The sequence below is a fragment of the Gopherus evgoodei genome, chromosome 19, assembly GCF_007399415.2.
Source record: "Gopherus evgoodei ecotype Sinaloan lineage chromosome 19, rGopEvg1_v1.p, whole genome shotgun sequence".
NCBI lineage: Eukaryota > Metazoa > Chordata > Testudines > Testudinidae > Gopherus > Gopherus evgoodei.
This window is the reverse complement of record NC_044340.1, coordinates 12,075,428-12,093,551: the sequence shown is the minus strand read 5'-3', so window position 1 is coordinate 12,093,551 and position 18,124 is coordinate 12,075,428. Positions and strand designations below refer to the sequence as shown.

At 46.7% G+C, this 18,124-nt stretch overlaps 1 protein-coding gene across 2 annotated transcripts in view; it reads right to left on the bottom strand.

The window, feature by feature from the left end:
* Positions 1 to 373: 373 nt before the first annotated feature.
* The window catches only part of JAM3 (junctional adhesion molecule 3), a 43,570-nt gene continuing 25,819 nt past the window's right edge, over positions 374 to 18,124 (bottom strand). For both annotated transcript variants that reach the window (XM_030538451.1, XM_030538452.1), the window contains exons 2-9: positions 10,234 to 10,299; positions 8,561 to 8,674; positions 7,736 to 7,888; positions 7,312 to 7,514; positions 6,444 to 6,543; positions 5,386 to 5,515; positions 3,988 to 4,042; positions 374 to 3,151 (exon numbers count right to left, since the gene is read on the bottom strand). In XM_030538451.1, the coding sequence (XP_030394311.1) occupies positions 3,116 to 3,151; positions 3,988 to 4,042; positions 5,386 to 5,515; positions 6,444 to 6,543; positions 7,312 to 7,514; positions 7,736 to 7,888; positions 8,561 to 8,674; positions 10,234 to 10,299 (857 nt within the window). In that variant the 3' untranslated portion in view covers positions 374 to 3,115. The remainder of the gene's footprint in view (positions 3,152 to 3,987; positions 4,043 to 5,385; positions 5,516 to 6,443; positions 6,544 to 7,311; positions 7,515 to 7,735; positions 7,889 to 8,560; positions 8,675 to 10,233; positions 10,300 to 18,124) is intronic.

The following is an 18,124-nucleotide window of genomic DNA, read 5'->3' as shown; positions in this document are numbered from 1 at the left end:
ATCCCTCCACCCCAATTAACTAGGCATATTGACCAGTAAGACAGCAGTGAGGTGGTAATTATACTGAGTTTAGTTCAAATATAAAACTCTTCAGAGGTTTTCTTGAATTGTCTTGTCCTTGAACAGAACCAGGTATAGCCCACCAGGCAAGAATTCATCTCTTCTTGAGAAGAAATGGGGGGTGGAAGAAATTCCCACAGTAAACCAACTGATATAAGTATTTTCATGAGTTTTGTAACATCAGTTTAGTTCTTTGTAAGTCACCAGTTGAAGTAAACAAACAATCTGTCAGAAAACAAGGAATCTTTCACCTGTTAATTGAATTCAAAGCAAACATAGGTTAGGATAAATAAGAATGTAAAAAAAAAACCACCACCACAAGGATGCTTTAATACCTTGATATGTATGTAAAACATTCTTGGCAAAGTTAAATGTAATACATTAGTACAAACCTATAAACTATTTACAGCGAGTTCTGTAAATCAAATCTGATGAGTTATGTCTTGGGGGTGGGCGGGGAAGAGTCCCTTCGTCCTGGTAGAGATACCACTGTCACATTTTTAGATCTGAAAAATAAATCTCTATTCTTCACCATGCAAAGAGTCTGCAAGCTGAGAAATCCAGCCTTCGGCAGAAGGTCAAGTGTCAGACAGTGCTTCCCATAGTGCCAGAAGCTAGCTTAACTCTAAGCTTTTTCCTCTCTCCCCGTCTTAATGTTCTATAAACATCACAGAAAAGGAGTAGTGGATAAAACTGAAGGGTAAAGGAGTGTCTTTAAGTAGTCTATTGTCATGTTGACTACAGGACAACATGCAGCCAGTGGACAGGAATACCTAGTTTTAGGTGAAGAGCACATCTTAAAGGTAACCATAAATCAATTGCAAGGTGTCACTACCCTCTGGAGAGCACACAGGTATTGCTACTCCATCTTTACCTCCATCTATGATAGCAAAAGGAACAAGTGGCGGGACTGTTTGTTTAAATGCAGCAATGGCATGTCCAGCAAGGCCCCAAAATCACTCAATAAGTGGTGAAAAGGCCAAGGCAGATTAATACAGAACACAAAAAAAAAACACTGACAGTCCAAATTGTCAAGTATTCAAAATACTGTATGCATCAATAGTTAAGACAACTCCATTTATATTTGAAATACAAGTACACTAAATTATGCTACATCAAAAACCATTCTTCAACCACAGCACTGAACTGCTCTAGTGTTGCATCTAAGTATATATGCCCAATGCCATAAGTATACGTTTCTGAAGAACAAGGAATTCTAAATGATCCCTTAAAGCCAAGAAAGTGGTAACATCTACCAGCTGAAAAAAAGTTGCAGCTAACATCTTGAAAGAACTTTTGTGTCAAGCTTTTTGCTTTCACAACTCCAGAGATGTTTTCCCTGCTTGCTATGCAATCTCAAAATTCTGAAGAGATGATGTAGCTGCCAGAGTTAGAATTAATTTAGAGACCTTGCAGAGAGAGGTTTGTTGTCTTCCGCAACCATTAGTCACTCTGTCACCTGGTCAGAACTTAATTCAAACACCTTCACAGGATATTTCTTGCAAATAAGCAGTGGTCTTTTGCAAGAAAATAGTAATTTGAAATATAAAATTGAATAGCTCCTGCCTTAAACTTACAAAAAGGATCCCTGAGTGACTCTATGCTCTATGTCCTATAAGACCTCTCTTGGGAAGGAAAATGTTGAAGTAAGCTTGGGAGAAAGAGGCTGCTTCTCTGTCCACAGTTAGTAAAGTTGCTTGTGCTGCACTCTGCAATAATACTGATATGCTCTGCCAGTGCCATGCTGTAGCAACATTTGAGCTCCTGGCTGCAGTTTAAAAAGGACTTGTTTTTAAAAAAATAGCTACATTATTTAACACTGTTTGCATAACAACATATTTACATTTTAAATAGAAATGTTACGTTTGCTGAAGTAATCAAAATACATCTTTGCAAAAATTTAGAATACAGAGTTCTACAAAATCAACTGGGTCTGTAGAAAAGCTTGAATTCACTTCAGTACCATTGTGGGAATCAGCCCACGAGAGTGGTTTTGGCTTTAAATTTCAGAAAAGGGATATCTTAATGCTAAGAGTCTCTGCCTCCAGTATCCAGAATCTTAGAAATATTTAAATAGCTACACAACAGGCAAGCCTGCTTTGTGCAAATTAGAGTTAAAAGTTACCTGCATACAGTGAGTATTTTATGTAAAACAACAAAAGCAATCTTTTTGGATTGATGCTGTCCATGTGGAAAAAATAGAATTCACCACCGCAGGCAAAAGGTCTGCAACATTTAAACCAGTTAGTTGCTTGTACTGTATCTCCACCCAGCACTGTGGGTTTGACTCAGATTGTGGCTCCGTACCTGCAGAACCAAATCCTGACTGGGGTTCCTAAACTCCACAACAAACAAACGTTTGAGGCCAATGCTACATGTGCAACAGGGGCCAGCTAGTGAGATCAGTAGCCTGCATGGCTGATGCTCAGGAGGGGCTCTGCAGGACTGATGTGATAGCAGTTCTGGCAGCTCAGCCTAGCAGACCTTTAAAGATAAAATGATATGAAGGGCAGGAAACCTTCACTTGCATAGCTGGCAAGAGCCCAGTACAGTTACAGCTGTAAAGGTTCCCAGCCAGGCTCAGGCCCGCGCAGCTAAGCAGAAGGTTCTCCCCTTTTGTGGATAAATCTCATTTAGAATCTATTGCCACATCAGCACCTTTTGTCTATCAGGTCAAGATGCCCATTTACCTAAAGCTTCTCCCTTATTTGGCTTGGACATTCTGGCTGTGTATCTGCACCACCGGGAGAAGGCAATTCCATGAGCATCTGTAGCTCAGAAGGCTATGGCTGTGGAGAGGAATGCTCAGTCTTGGAAAAAGTAACAGTTCCCCCCCTAGTGTGTGGAGAGATGCAAGTGGTCCAGGTGATATCTCTGGGAGAGGAAAATGATTGGTTCGGAGTGAGTGGTGTTAACTTTGGCAAAAGAAAGTCCAGTTTGTGTGTTTCTAAACTCTTCCAAGCGCACTTTGTTCATCTTTTTCCGCTTGCTTTGAGTTTCTGGAGGATGTATTTCCATAATTGTTCTGGCTGCTTTGCAATATCCTTTTGGCCTCTCAGATAACAAATGATGATTTGTGTCTGAAGTCACCCTGCAATGAAAAACTGATGTGTTTAGCAACATTCCCCAATCGTGTCTAGGCATCTCTTCTTGCCCACTCTTCCCAACCCAAACGTACCTTGCAAAACAGGGGCTATTTGTATATATATTTTTTTCTGGAATCCTGTCTGGGCCCCAGCATCTGATTCTATCCCACAGAAGCTGGTAAGGACAAGCATCCACCAGCAATACCCAGCTCCTAACATCTCCTCACAGATGATCCCATCCAATGGAATGAGGAAGATTTCCCTGTACTGCTTCTTCAGTCTCTCTTCCGATAAGAAGTTTAGGAGACATCTCTCCCTGATTGGTGAGCAGTTCAAATCTTGAGATGCAAATATGCTAGTCTCTTACATCATCAGTATAGACTGTCCAGGAAAGCGTATCCCAAGGGAGCAGTCAATCAGCTGCTTAAGGTAGAGCAGAGCTGTATTTGATACATTCGGGGTCAGTCCCCGGAGACAGGCAGTTGCCTAGTAAGGGTGTCCTCTTGGACAGACTTGACTAATAGAATATAAGTGATTGATAAAGCCGTAACCCATTCTCAGGATTACACAGCATCATTCACAAGGAGGGGGCCTAACTTCCTAGAGAGTGTAAAAGGACTAAGCCTTCCCAAGCAAATTACTCAGCTGTTGTCCTTCCTCTTAGTCCTAGATCCTCACTTCATGACTTGCGTCTAACCCACGCTTGAAGAAATTCTGCTCTGGAGAGTGACTATGGGCTTTAGGTGGTATGTAATTCCTGAGCTGGGCAGCCCTTCACCAGCCCCTTCAGAGATCTAAAAGGAAAGATGTCGTGCTCATTGTTTCCCTTCCCTTAGCTTACCTCGTCGCCTGTCTGGATATAATTAACACCATCTGGTTTTGCTGGAGTCTTGTAGCTGAAATAAGGGGAAACAGATCTGATTCCTGTGATGATGGGACTTCAGGTGGCAAAGCAGAACTGTTTATTATATTAATTATTAATATTTGAGGAAGGGGGACAACTAAAGGTATTGTCAAAATGAGAGCTGACCTGGGGGCAGCTAGCTCTGCTTAAAGCCAGGCCTGGACATTTCCCCCACTCAAAGCAGCTGGGCTTTCCCCATCAACTATAAACCCCTACAGGAGCATTTCTTCAGGGAGGGGAAGGTGCCAAATGTATCCACCCAGGCTACGCTTCTGACTGCAGTAACTGTGAAAAGAGTTAAATAGTTTTTCAGCCTCCCTCCTTCTGGTTACTGTAACATTTCCTCTGATAATTACTATGCAGTTAATTTTAAACCCTTGATTGCCTGCTGGCAGGTTTACTGATAATCCTTTGATTGCACAGGGTTATAAGAGCTCCACTTGTTCTGTCCAGCAGAGGAATCTAAATATTCATATTTAAAGTCCTGCTTCCCCAGCAAGCGTCCACTTAGAATCATATTTAAATGGAGGGGTTGGGGCCTCCAGCAGACTGGGAGGAGGCTCTTGTTAAAATGTGACACTGAACTAGACCAATCCAGCTTCCATCTGAGATTACACAATCCCCAAAAGTTCAATATTTGACTAAAATGTCATTCTGTTTCTGATCTTGGAAGCTATTTATAGTCTGATCCTTTGGCTCCCATAACGCTGCAGTCTTAAATGTGCCACACTATTCAAGAACACAAGTCCTCATTGATGGGATCAACTCAGAAATGGCCATTTTAATCCAAATGGAAGTGCTGGGATGTACCCAGTAAGACGTGCTTTCCGGCCTGCGACTGCTCTCCCTCACACATTTTCTGAATATGTCCTGATGCTTGTACTGATTACACAATGAGCTCTTCTCAGTAAATCTCTGACTTCTAAATGCCAGCAGCATGTGACCACAGGAAGCATCTGCCAAGCTACTGCATAAATACAACTGTGGGATGGTTGGGAATTAGCAGGGCTAAGCCCCTGTCTCTGTGCAAAAGTACCAGAATGTTAGAGCCGTTCTTGTCACAGGAGACCCCTGTGTGGCAAATATGCGTGAAGACTTGCCAAGGCTAGCCTGTGTGTGCACCAACTTCTTTGTGCAAATCGGTGTTCAAAGTGCACCTGTAGAGCTGGGTGGAAATGGGCTGGTCTGGAGAGTTCATTGGGGAAATAGGAAGTAGTATTTAAAAGTCAGGCAGTGACCCATGCTATAGCCAGCAGGTGCCATGCCCTGTTATGACAGCTGCATGCCAGGAAAGGCAGAGGACTACAGGAAAGAAGGTTGCAAACCTACCCTTACCTTTTCCCAGTCTGTTTGCTGTTCACAAAGTAACCCCTTCTGTAGGCACAACAGATACCAAGCATTATCAGCACCAGAACCACCACAACCACTAGGATTCCACCGACAATCCCACCAATATTAAGATCATCTGGAGAGGAGAGAAGGCATCAGTCACTGATCCCCACAGGTGTCTCAGCCTTCCACCTTACACGCAGACTAGCTGGCACGAAACCTTCCCCCCCCCCCCCCGAGATTCCGCCTACTCGAGCAACTCACCTCATGCCATCACAGCTGCCCTTCTATTTTTAGCACGCTAGCTCGGCCAGAGCTAATATGTGTACGTCTCCTCAAGCTGGAAACAACACCAGTTCCCACATCAATATATCCAAAGACTCTTCGTCTCAACTTCACTCCACCCTGGCCTCTCTTTTGTCCTGCCCTGTTCCGCTCACCCCTCTGTTCTCTTTCCTCCTCTTTCCACTTAGCTTGTCCCGTCCTAACTAAACCCACTCCCTCAATAAAACTATGGCACTAACATGCCTTTTGCTGCCATCACATTGTTCACTCTGCTTGTTATCTCTCTTCCCCCCGGGCACCCTGTCTCTGACGTGTCTATTTACACTGCATGCTCTTAGGAGCAGGGACTGCGCCACCCTGGGTCTGGGCAGTGCCTAGCACCAGGTGGGCCTTAGGCACTACTGTCAGAGACATAATTAATTATAATTAAAAGAATCAAATATATAAATCATCTAAGTAACCTGAGGAATCATGAAGCTAATTGGCCCAATTAGTTCTCCTGTTTTCATTTAGCGATTCTTTTTTCCTTGCCCACATTTTGTCATTGTGTTTTTCTATGTTGTTATTTAAATTTTCACATGCCAGGAGCCAAGGTTCTGTCTTGTCCGCCTGTACAGCACCGTGCTGCATCTGTGGAGCTCCAGAAATTATTAGGGATTTTGGAAGAGCCAAGAAGATACTTGATGCTGCATGAGACACCAAGAAATACCCAGCCCCCAACACTGCAGAGCTTCTAATATATAAACCACCGCTTTCTACCGGTAGGCAGGGCCACTCACAGATTTCCATTTCCTGCTCCTCACACTTGGCGGAGCCAGCATCGTTTGTCGCTATGCAGTAGTACCGGCCAGTGTCACCCTTGTGCACGGCAGCGAAGACCTGTTTCGGAGGAAGCATAATGTGTCAGAGACAGGAGTCAGAATCACAGCCTTTCCACAAACAGCAAACAAACATGTTAGATACTACACCCAGAGGTCTAGGCCTTTTGGACCCGCATGAGGATGAAATAAATATACACACGCATTTCTTTGTTTGCCTTTTGTTCACACCAAAGACCTGCAGAGAACAGAACATGTCCCCAAGCCTGCAGCCTGGAGATATTCTAGTTGCACGGACTCCAGAGAGGCCCAGAAATTAACTAGAGGTTCACCGCTTTTAGAGCATAGCGCGAGAACTCACAGCAAAAGACTGCCCTCAGTAGCACAGGCTGCAAACTGGACCTGGCATATTTCTCCCTGGGGAAGACGGTGATCAAGAGAGAGACCTTTCAGGGCCAGAAATGATGCTTTTCTTCCTTTTCTACAGCACTGAGTTTTTATGGTGACACGTTGATTAGAAACACAAAGAGAAAGCGTCGGGGTGGTTATGCCATTCCTCCCTCCTCACAACAGTGTGCTCTGCCCACTCTAGAGCCAAAGGCAAAGACTACAACATGGGGGTCATCTCTTCTGGTCCCAAGGAGGAGTTCTTCCCCCACATCCTGCAGTTGGACTCTGCCATCCCCTCGGGACTAGAACCCCAACCTGTTCCAATTGTTCCCTCCTCTTCAGTCCACTCATAATCTGGGTAAATGCGAAGAGCAACCCTAGCATAGCCCCTAGCATAGCCTAGCAACAGCATTCTTGGTCATTTCCGTCAGAGCATTACCAAAGTGCCTGTTCCAGGGTTCAAGCTGAAGGAGGAATTACGGAATTTGGGGTTAGATTTGGAGTCGGTCGGTAAGGGTTCGCTGTTGCGGTACCAGCTGTAGGTGGACTCTGGGTAGCCTTGGTTCTCATGGCAGTGAAGGGTTGCTGTCTTGCCCACTGGCACAGCTTTAGGGACTCTGCACCTGGGAGTGACTGGCTTTACTGGGAGAAAAGACAAAAAACATGTGAATCGCATGGCCCGGAACCCTGCTGCACTCCAGCTATTCCAGTTCCCCCTTGAATCACAGAGCAGCGACTCAGCTGGACTCCAATCCCGCATAACCAGGGCTGCTTCCCCCTCCGGAGGTGATGCCCACCACAGAAATCAGATTGTCTTGGGAAACCAACAAGGCGCATTGTGGGGCCCGGAGCTGAAGCAATACCTTGCACTGTAAGCTGGATGTTTATCTCATCTACTATCTTTGCATCGTCGGGCGCTGCCACTTCGCAACGGTAGGTGGCAGTATCCATGCGGGTGGTGTTTTTGATCACCAGTGATGTCCGGCTGAGAATTTCTGCACGAGTTACAAAGTCTCCTGGAGAAGGGAGGAGAGAGAATCAACTCATGACAAACAGGAGAGACCATATTTCCAGCTGTGTCCTCCATCAATGCATTTTAAAGGCTACAGCTCTATAGTTCTGAAGGGGGGAAGAATCTGAACTGGAAAGCGTAACACCTGCTGCAAAGCATAAAGCCAGAGAATGAATTTCCAATTCCAATCACTCTCCAAAATCCCAGGGCTGACAGCCTGCTCCACCTTAACAATAACCCCCTCCAAGTGAGTGGGAAGTGGCACTGCAGTGACTACCAGATCAGAGTTGCTCCCAGGGAATGATGGTAGATCTTCAAAGGTTCATATGGGACAGTCAGAGACTGCAGGCAAGGACTATGGGTTCAGTATTATGGGGGCTGCACCAACTGCATCTTCGCTTCACCCAATAAATGGTCCCACAAAAAGGATGCAAAGTTCTCCTGGTCTCACTACAGCTCTTTGTGACACCTCACTGCGGACCATTCAGTTGAGGTCTGCCAGCAGGGAAAGGGGATCCAGGCCTCACTCAGTTCTGAACCCTGGCTGACCAACATAGGTTTCGGAAGTAACTAGTAGGAGAACCAGAATTCCTGCATTTCACAGACGCATTTCTTCCCTGCCTTTGTTTCTGTGTTAGAAAGGGGAGAGAGGCACAAGGGCAACAAATCTTCATACCCTGCATTTTACTGTCAAAAAACACATAGGAGGTTTCACCGCCTCTGATTTTCTTCCACTCGATCCTGGGATTGGGTGTTGTGGTGGATTTAATGATGCAGGACAGCTCCACACCTAGCAGCAGAAATAAAACAAATACAAATTAACAGGGAGCAGCTGTGTTTTCACTCTGCTCCGAGCTGCCTCGCACACTGTTTTACTGGGAGATGTTGCCCATAAAGCTAGGGCCCCCGTCTTTCATCTGCCTCACAAACAGGAATGCTGCTGAGTTCCAGGAACCTTGGTGAAGACGGACCTCGGCCAGCGAAAATAATAACAATGCAGATAGCGACCTCTGAGAGAAAGGAACACATTCAGCATGACGGTGTCTTATTTATAGCAAACAATCCCTCATAGTGCAGGCACCCAGCATTGGCTTCGTTGCTAACAAGCATGCAAGATGGAATAAGAGTCATTATTATCTCCCGGAGCAATGACTGAATTATAGCTGTCACACTGGCATTTATGAGAGAATGCTTCAATCTCATCCACCATCACCCACTGCAGTCAATTCAGTAGCTCAGTCCCCTCGGCAGGAGGCATTTTCATTTCCATTTTACAGAAGAGGAACCTGACCTCAGAGCGGGGGGAAATCCCTAGTGTTACACTGGATGTCAGCAGTAGGGCCAGAAAGATTTACATCTCCCCAATCCCAGTCCTCTGCCTTAATCACAACACTACTCTCTCTCGCATGCTTATGTCCAGTGCTTCGATCCTGCTGGTGTGCTCCTAGCTGCCGTCCCAGCGCTCTTTAGGAAACCAGAACCACCTCTTACGGCATTACCGGTACTTGGGTTCTGGCACATCTCAAATGTAGCACTTACTTGTGTTTAGGCCCCACTTCAGTTAAGCACTTAAGTTTGATCCACACCTAAAACATCGGTCCACCTAGTTATGGTGCTCAGGGGTGTGAAAAAGTCACACCCCTGAGAGACTAATTAAGCCAATCTAAGCCCCAGTGTAGATTAAATTCTTCCAGCAACCTAGCTGCTGCCTGTCAAGGGGGTGGATTCACTACAGAGATGGAAAACCCCCTTCTGCGGCTGTAGCATGTGTCAGCGCTACAGCACTGTCACTGTAGCACTTGTAGTGTAGACTTATCCTTAGGCACATACTTAAGTGCCACTGAGTTAAATGAGACTTCAGTAAAACATTTTAAGTATGTGCTTAAGTGCCAATGGCACTTCAGCAGAACCCTTATGTTTAAGTTTCAGAGTAGCAGCCGTGTTAGTCTGTATCCGCAGAAAGAACAGAAGTACTTGTGGCACCTTAGAGACTAACAAATTTATTTCAGCATGAGCTTTCATGAGCTACAGCTCACTTCTTCGGATGCATAGAGTGGAACATACAGACAGCAGATATTTATACACACAGAGAACATGAAAAGGTGGAAGTATGCATACCAACAGGAAGAGTCTAATCAATTGTTTTAATCTTATGTTTAAGTACTTTGCTAAACAGGAAGAGATGTAAGAACAAACACGCGTAAGCACTTTGCTGAAACTCAGGGCCTTAGTTCTGCCTTGCTCTATACAGCACATATCCTGAGACATGTGCCAAGTCTTCCCGATTGATGCAAATCTACAGCTACAAGAAAGCATCATGATCATATTACAGGGCTGACAAGCACTTACGCTGGAATTCCTGCACCACGGGCTTCGTGTTGCTGGATATCAGCTCCACGGCCAAGATTCGATAACCTATAAAAACAAACAAAAGGGATTAAGAACAGCCCAGCTCATCAATCCTACAGTTACACACTTATTCCCTGGTGAGAAATCCTCCAAGCCAGCTTCAATAAGGACCAGCTTCCTTACAACAAAAGCTCTCCCTGGCCTCAAATGCTGGGCCAGCCAGCCATTAGCCTTGTGTTTATTTAGAAATCAATCTCGGTGCAAATACCAAAGGTTAAAAGCAACAATTAAAGAGCACTGACAAACTGGCACAATACCCGCAAAAGACTCTTCCTCAAGCCATGCGCTCCTGGTTATAGGGTGGACAAACATTCACTCAAAAAATGGCCAAAAGTGACTTGCAAAATAAGGACACTGGCGTTCAAATTAATTTGACAGATGAGATAAAGGGAAGGTAAGCTCAAGAATTTAATTTCACTTTCTAAACTCTGGAATTGGTTAGCTCTGTCCATAGTGGATGCACAGATTATTTACTTATTTGTATAGTTTGCAGATCCCTCAGATTAAGACACACTATAGAAATGTAAAATATGTGGGTAATAAGCCATAGAAGGCTGTTTCAAAAGAAAGCTGGACAAAAAGGGTAAGGGCAGATTTAGGGCTCAAACTGGACAAAGTTAGGGGATTGGAATTAAGCAGGTTCGGTGAATTCCTGGCCTGACTGAGGTCAGTGGCAAATTTCCTATTGGCTTCAATTTGGCCAGGATTTCACCCTTTGAGTGGAATGTTCAACAGTACTCAGCATCAGCTTGATTCTACTCCCATCATCACACGCCTGCTTTTCCACTGGCTTCTAGGGGAGCAGGGATAAGCCAATGCAGAGGGCTCTAGAAAATCCCACCCACCCTACGCAGCAAGCCCTCTGTCCGCCATAGGCTGTTTTCATTCTCAGTCGTCCCTGTTTTCCCCCTTCTTGCTGCTGCTATTCCAGCCTTTTGAATTATCCTAATTAGTGCTGCAAGCTTTACCTTTTTACAGCATTTTCCTGCTTGAGACCCAGCCTTTATGGCATTCCAAACATAACACCACCTTTCATCCTAGCAGGGCTCAAAGGCTTGCACAAACCACGTACATGTACCACCCCTCAACTCTACGTAGAGCTCTTCTGGGGAAGAGGGAGGCATCCAGCACTGCTCATCAGGAAAACTAGATCACCTGAGCAAACCTTCTCTGTCACATGAAGAAACTTTTACAGCTGAGTATTCTAGTATCGGCAGGGCCCATCACCTCCCATTCAACCATACCCTCCCACAGAGCATATTGCACAGTCCTGTCTCTCAGTGATGGGGTAGGGCAAACAAAACAGTCTACAGCAATAGTGCACCAGGGCCCAGCATGGAAACTCATTATTAAAGACTGATCCAAAGCCCACTTCCGTCAACAGAAAGACCGCCGACCGGGACGTCAGTAGGCTTTGGATCAGGCCCAAAGTCAGAAGATGAAAACTAAAGCAAGTGACCCGATACACACAGAAATCAGGACCCTGCTTTATCCAGGATGAAACAGACAAGACAAACCAGGGAAGGGACTCGAAATGAGACATGAGGAGGAGGAAAAGGGCCTACCTACATCATTAAGACAAACCACTGGAAATTCCCACATGCTTGATATTTCGGGTGGAAGTATTTCAACAACCAGTGATGAAAGGAAGTTAAAATTCCTACAGTTGGGCGGATCAGGAGGATACAATGAAGAAACTCTGCCCTTTGCTGCAGGACTGGGTTTTTTTTAAAAACCACGTAAGAGAGGAGACCAACTGAAAGTTGATAGGCCTGATGCTCCTACACCCTTTAGCCACTTTTGGAATTCTCCTCGCTAATTATCATCACTCGTTATTTGTTAAGTGTTGACAGTTTGCTCAATGCCATGTTGGGCATAGTTCCTGCCCCAAGCAGCTTTCTCAAAAAAGACCAAGATGCTCTGAGATGCTGGTGAAGTTTAAAGACCGTGACTCCAGGAGAATCACTGCACAGATAAGGGTCACAAGACATTGCAAACTAGCAAAGGCCCCAGCCAAACTACTGTCCTACAAAGGCAACTTACTCTTTGCCTCTGCACTCCGCTCTGTCTCAGCATTTGGAGACATGTAGAGCACTTTGGAGAAGCCTAACATTGACTCAAGAAGGCGACAGTTCTGCTCCTGTAAGGTGGTCAGTCAGGTTAGAATGAATCACAGTGCAATATGGTGGCACTTAGCCCTCTGGGGCCTGGATTTGAGTCTGAAAATACTTCCCCTTTTGGGAGCACAGAAGAATGCCACCTTCCATGCTAGATCTCAGTAGGTGGAAGAAGATGCTCCAGTCTTGGTTTACTATCATCGGAAGGCAACAGAGTAGTTGTGCAAAGCACATGTGCAGGCCAGCAGTGAGAGACAGCGGAGCATATTTATAGCAGTCCTGCGATTTCCAGGCTTAGCTCTGCTGAATGATGATCAGCTACACAGAAGCTGTAACACGTTCCCTTCCCTTCACTCTTGTTTTGATCTTTCTTGTTCCATCTAAGATCCCACATGGCAAATCTGGTTTTGATCCTTACTTTCCTCCCTGGTGAGCATAAGCAGATCTCAGTAATCTCAACAAAAGCCCAGAGCATTAAAGTAACCAGCCATATGAAGACAATCAACAAGCTCAGGAAAATCCCTCTGAAGTCCCCTGACACACTTTTAAAAGAGGCTCCCTGCTGATGGGGAGGCCATTTTGTTTCTGAATTGAGGTTTCCCACCTGCAGGCTGCAAAGCACACATTCCCTCAGCTCCATCCCCTACTGCCCAGGAGCTTGGATGTACATGCCCTTTCCTCATGATCACCATCCTGCTGATGCATCTGCTGCAGAAAGGCATTTGCCTTTCAAAAACCCCCACTGAATAATGACTCATGTTCTCCTACAAGAGAAGTTTTTTCTGGACAGCACTAATTAGCCAAAACACCCAAGGAAGAGAACACACTGATGAGGATGCAACTGGTGAAGATGCTTTTTCCACTCCTGAGCCTACACAATGGGGCGATAACATTCTGAGAGACAGGATCCAAAGCTTGGAGAGGAAGAGTAATGTTTGTCCCAGCTCCTGATCTCTTCCCCTGTGAAGAACTCCCTCCTCCAGGGCTCTGTTGTGTACTAAGACTTCATTTGTCTTACCTTTGGAGACTTGGATTGATCTTGCATTGTAGAGAGGGTTTGGTGAACAAAGCCCCGAGCCTCATTTGCAGAAGGGGTCGGATGAAGTGAATGGGATCTGCGGGTGCTCATCACGTCTGAGACAGGCCCCTGCTCCCTAAGGGAGTAATGCAAAAACAACAACCCCAAGCAGCAGCATCTCCTGAGGCCAGGAATAGCAGGAGGGCACTGAGCGAGAGCTAGGATGTGTTGGAGAGCTAGAGAAGACAGTTTGCACAGCAACTGTGCTCCAGTCTGTCCTAGGCTATCTCATCAGCTTTGCTTTCCTGACTGCAAGATGCACCCAAATGATAGCAAGGAGGGGTGCAAACGTTGCCTTCGTTACTTAGAGGAAAACATCCACGGCTACAGAAAAAAATGAACCTTTCATCCAGGTCTGCTTTGTACTATGTGCCTTTTTCACAAGAAGGAAGCTTTTCCAGAGCCACAACGTCCCATCAAACAGATACGGTGACAGTTGCTGTAGAAATACATATAGTATCATACCTGTTAGCATACACGCCTGATTATCCCAATAGCATGGGGGACGTAGGTGTTATTCAGACTATCAAGAGGGCAGGAGCCATTCAGCAACAGGGTAGCCTCCCCCGCTGCCTTTGGCTTGTCCTCTTCCTCCTCATCATCACAGTCCTGGCCTGGGGTCTCTGCTCTATTATTCAAACCTCTGCATTACCTGAATTCCTTCCTTGTTATCCAGAGCGAGATACATGGAGGACAAGGAAGGGATTCAGGTAATGCAGAGGTTCAGATCATAGGGTTTGGGATAAAATATACTGTATATCCTTTCATAGGAAGGTGGATGTAATACCACACAAACTAGTAGTGGTATGCTATTCAAAGTGAGCTGAGATCCTACAGGCATTACTTCCCAGGTAATAGGATTACATCATAACTTGGACCCCTTCTCAGCTCTTGGAAACATTACTCACCCTTTCCTACCCATTAGAAACAAGAGATTTATGTTGCCCCATCAGGCACAAAGCAGGCCAACAACTGGTTTAAAATACAGAAGCTGTGTGCTTGGAGCCCTCCGGAGCGGTTCCCAGATTATTATGTTTATTGATTGTGGGCACAGTGTAGCTGTGGCTCCTTAAATCAACACGAGGGCAGATTTACTGTTCACAAGCAGCAGAAGAGGGCTGCAGCCAGGGAGCTCTAACCCACAGCATGGAAGGGAAAGCCACGCAGGGAGCAACAGACTGAGCAGAGAGGCTGTAAAGCATCAGCAAATGAGCTGCTTGCTGCTTGTCAATACGACTGCCACGAGTCTCACCAGCATCAGTCTTACTGGGACAGCAGAAGCCATTAAAACTCAAAAATCCTAGCTGTTCTCACACTCTGCTGTTGAAGTAGAGGGGACCACTGCTGCTGAAAAATGCTGACTATTTTAATGGCAACCATGGAATTTGCATTGTTTGGTGTATTACATGATCATGAGTTACAACCCCCTCTTTAGAGGAGCCTGTGTATACTCATCTGGGGAGAAATTCCCCCCCGCACAAAGACTGTGTGTTAATGAAATCTCACCTGAGCCTTCAAACCAAGCTGTCAATGGTGTAACAAGGCTTGTGCCAGAACTCTTCTCTGCCCTGGCATGCATTCCCCGCCTTAAAGCCCTCTGCATTCCTCATGCTGACAACTTGCAATCATGCCAACAGGTGCAGTGCTGGCTGGGTATATAACAGACCAGGAGGGCGCAAAGAAACCCAAGGTTGAAACCTAAATGCCACCAGAACTCTATGGAGGACAATGCAACAGCATCTGCAGTGTATTTCTGTTCTTATTTTGGCTAAGGTGATCCAGCCCATATAAATACAGCCCTGCGCAAATACAAAATTTGTATCCGCAACCAATCCGCAAGCTTTCGTTTGAGATCTCGCATGACATTTTTTGATGAAGCAGAATGTACCTACCAGACGCAGGAGATACCTGGACTCCCTTCTCCGCTAGCAGTAAGTAGTTCTTGGGTCACAGGCACTGTAGGCGACATACCCTCAGAATTGAACAACATGGCTGGTAAAGGTTCCAGTCAAGTTGTTGCCTCAAACTGAGCTCTGATGTGAGGTGGCTGAAGGGGGGAGTCACACAGCGTGATTGTTACCAACTTTATAGTTACTTGATACATTCTGGTTTTTTTAATAAAATACACTGTGATGGGATATGTAGCCCATGCTGGCAACAAAGGGTTAATGAGGGCCTGAGAGCTAATTAACACACCTGGTTGCACCTGGAGGGCCAGGCCTAATTAAAGACAAGTCCCAGCTGGGGAAGGAGCTGGCTGGGTTCTATAAAGAGAGGAAGCCCAGAACAGCAGGTGGGGGCAGGGACAAGAGTTCTATAATCTCTCTCTGAGTAGCAGGGAATAGAGGACTCTCAGGAGGGAATTGACACCCTTGACCCTAATGGGAGAAGGTAGCAGGGTGAAGGAGGCTCCTGCAGTGGGCCTGAGAGAAGGCAACCCACAGGCTGACAGCCATGGGGGCAGACGGGAGATGAAGGTCCAGACTAGGGCCACAACTCTGCAGTGATAGCCCCTGAGAGCCAGCGTCCTGCAGCAGCAGAGACCTGGGGAGGCCCCAGCATGGATTAAAAGTTTAAGACCAAGGAAGGGGGCAGAAGCTGCTTTTGTGCTTCACTTTGGAGTCTGGCTGAAAGACTGCAGGGAGAAGCCCTGAGTCCACTGTTCTGCCAGAAGACTGAGACAGGGGAGGAGTCCTGGAGGGGTGAAAAATGGCAGATCGATGACCAGTGTTGCGTGCGACACAGTCCGTTTGGTACACGGACACCCTGGAAGGAGAGAAACTTTATAGAGACCTGGCTGGTGGGCTGAGTCATGAGAAGAGAGACCATTAAAAGCCAACACAGCTGTCAGGAGGGGCAGTAGACAAGGAAAGAGCTGCTACACCACACCCAGCCATGAGGGGATGCACCAGCGGTGAGTTAACTCTTTCTTATACATACACCCCTGCCCCCAAAAAAGCAAGAGGGAGGTCCAATGTCCATTATACTGGGCTCTCTCCATCATCACAAAGTCTTTGGTGGTTGTGCAATTCAGAATGCACCTAAGGCACGTGAGAATCTTATTACAAACCACACACTTCATCATTACTCTCCCAGCTGTTACTTCATGTAGCAAGACTCCTGTGAGTGAGAGTAAATGATACACTTTTAGGCACTAGATGCATGGCAGCTGAATGCTGTCGTGTGTGTGTGTGGTGTGTGTCAGCAAGTTTGACTGCCAGTTTTGAGATGCACCCTATAGCATCCATTGTGAAAAAGATGGCATAGTAGAGAAAGCAAACACGTATGTCAGCCTACTGCAAAGAGTGCCAGCTAGGGCAGCCCAGCTGAACCCCAGGCTGATCCTTGTCACACCAAAAACATGCTAACTGTGCATGAAAGAAACGTAACAGTTCCCATTTTTCTTGGCCCATGTGACGAACTGGGAAAGTTCTTAATGTTTTCTCTGAATACTGTATTGGTGCCTCAGTGTCCCCATGGCAGTTCTTAAGTATCTGGCAGAGCAATGGCCAGTGCACCTAAATGCCTGACACTCTGTCTCCTAGCAACTGATGGCCTGGGCCCCTCCTCTACAAAGGTGCCAGCTGAAGGTGTTGGAGACAAAGGGATCAGGTGACCTCCTGGCCCGGGAAAGGGGCTAAGCAGAGAGGAGGGGCTGAGGGAGGGGTTGTGAGTCTGGAGCTGGCTGGGGTCGAGGGTGGAGGGCAGACCTGAGGGTCTGGCTCACTGCCCCCCAGAATGGACCCGGCCGAGCGGTCCGGTTCGCTGTATCTACAAGCTCTGTTTTAGACCCTGTTCCTGTCATCGAATAAACCTCTGTTTTACTGGCTGGCTGAGAGTCACGTCTGACTGCAAAGTGGGGGTGCAGAACCCGGTGGCTTCCCCAGGACCCCGCTGGGGTGGACTCGCTGTGGGAAGCGCACGGAGGGGCAGAGGATGCTGAATGCTCCAAGGAGAGACCCAGGAGGTGAAGCTGTGTGAGCTTCTTGCCCTGAACAAGTCTGCTCCAAGGGAAAGGAGGCTCCCCAAAGTCCTGACTGGCTTGGTGGGGAGCAGTTCCAGAGCATCGCCCGGTGACTCCGTGACAGCGGTTAACCTCTGGGAGTGTGTGACCAGCGAGAAGGACTGTTGGAGTAACGGGGTCCCCCTGAGGACTGCAGCGAGCAGTCTCAGGGGCGGAGGAGCTTGCTGCTCGACCTTGGGAGAGAGAAGGATCTTTGCAGTAGCAGGGTTCCCCTGGGGACTGCAGGAGCAGTCCCAGGGGCGGAGGAGTCTGCAGCTCGACCCTGGCAAAGAGGTGGTGATCACGAGAAGGGCTGGCACACCAGGGGTTCTTCCTGGAAACCATGGGGGAGCCAAGAGCACACAGGCCTGTGAGTCCAGAGCCACTTGGGAACGGTGAAGTGATGGTCTATCACCATCTCCTTGAGAAGGACATTGTGATCCTGTGCACACAGAGAGGGTTACGCATGGGGAAATTCACCAAGGCACAGTTAATCGTGCAGTCGAAGGAGAAGCATCACTCTGAGGAGCAGATTCCTGGTCCAGATGGGGCTACAAGAGGATCTGAGAGCAGCTGGAGCATCAGCCAGGCATCCCTGGGAGTCTGGTCCCCAATCAGACGAGGGTCTTCACG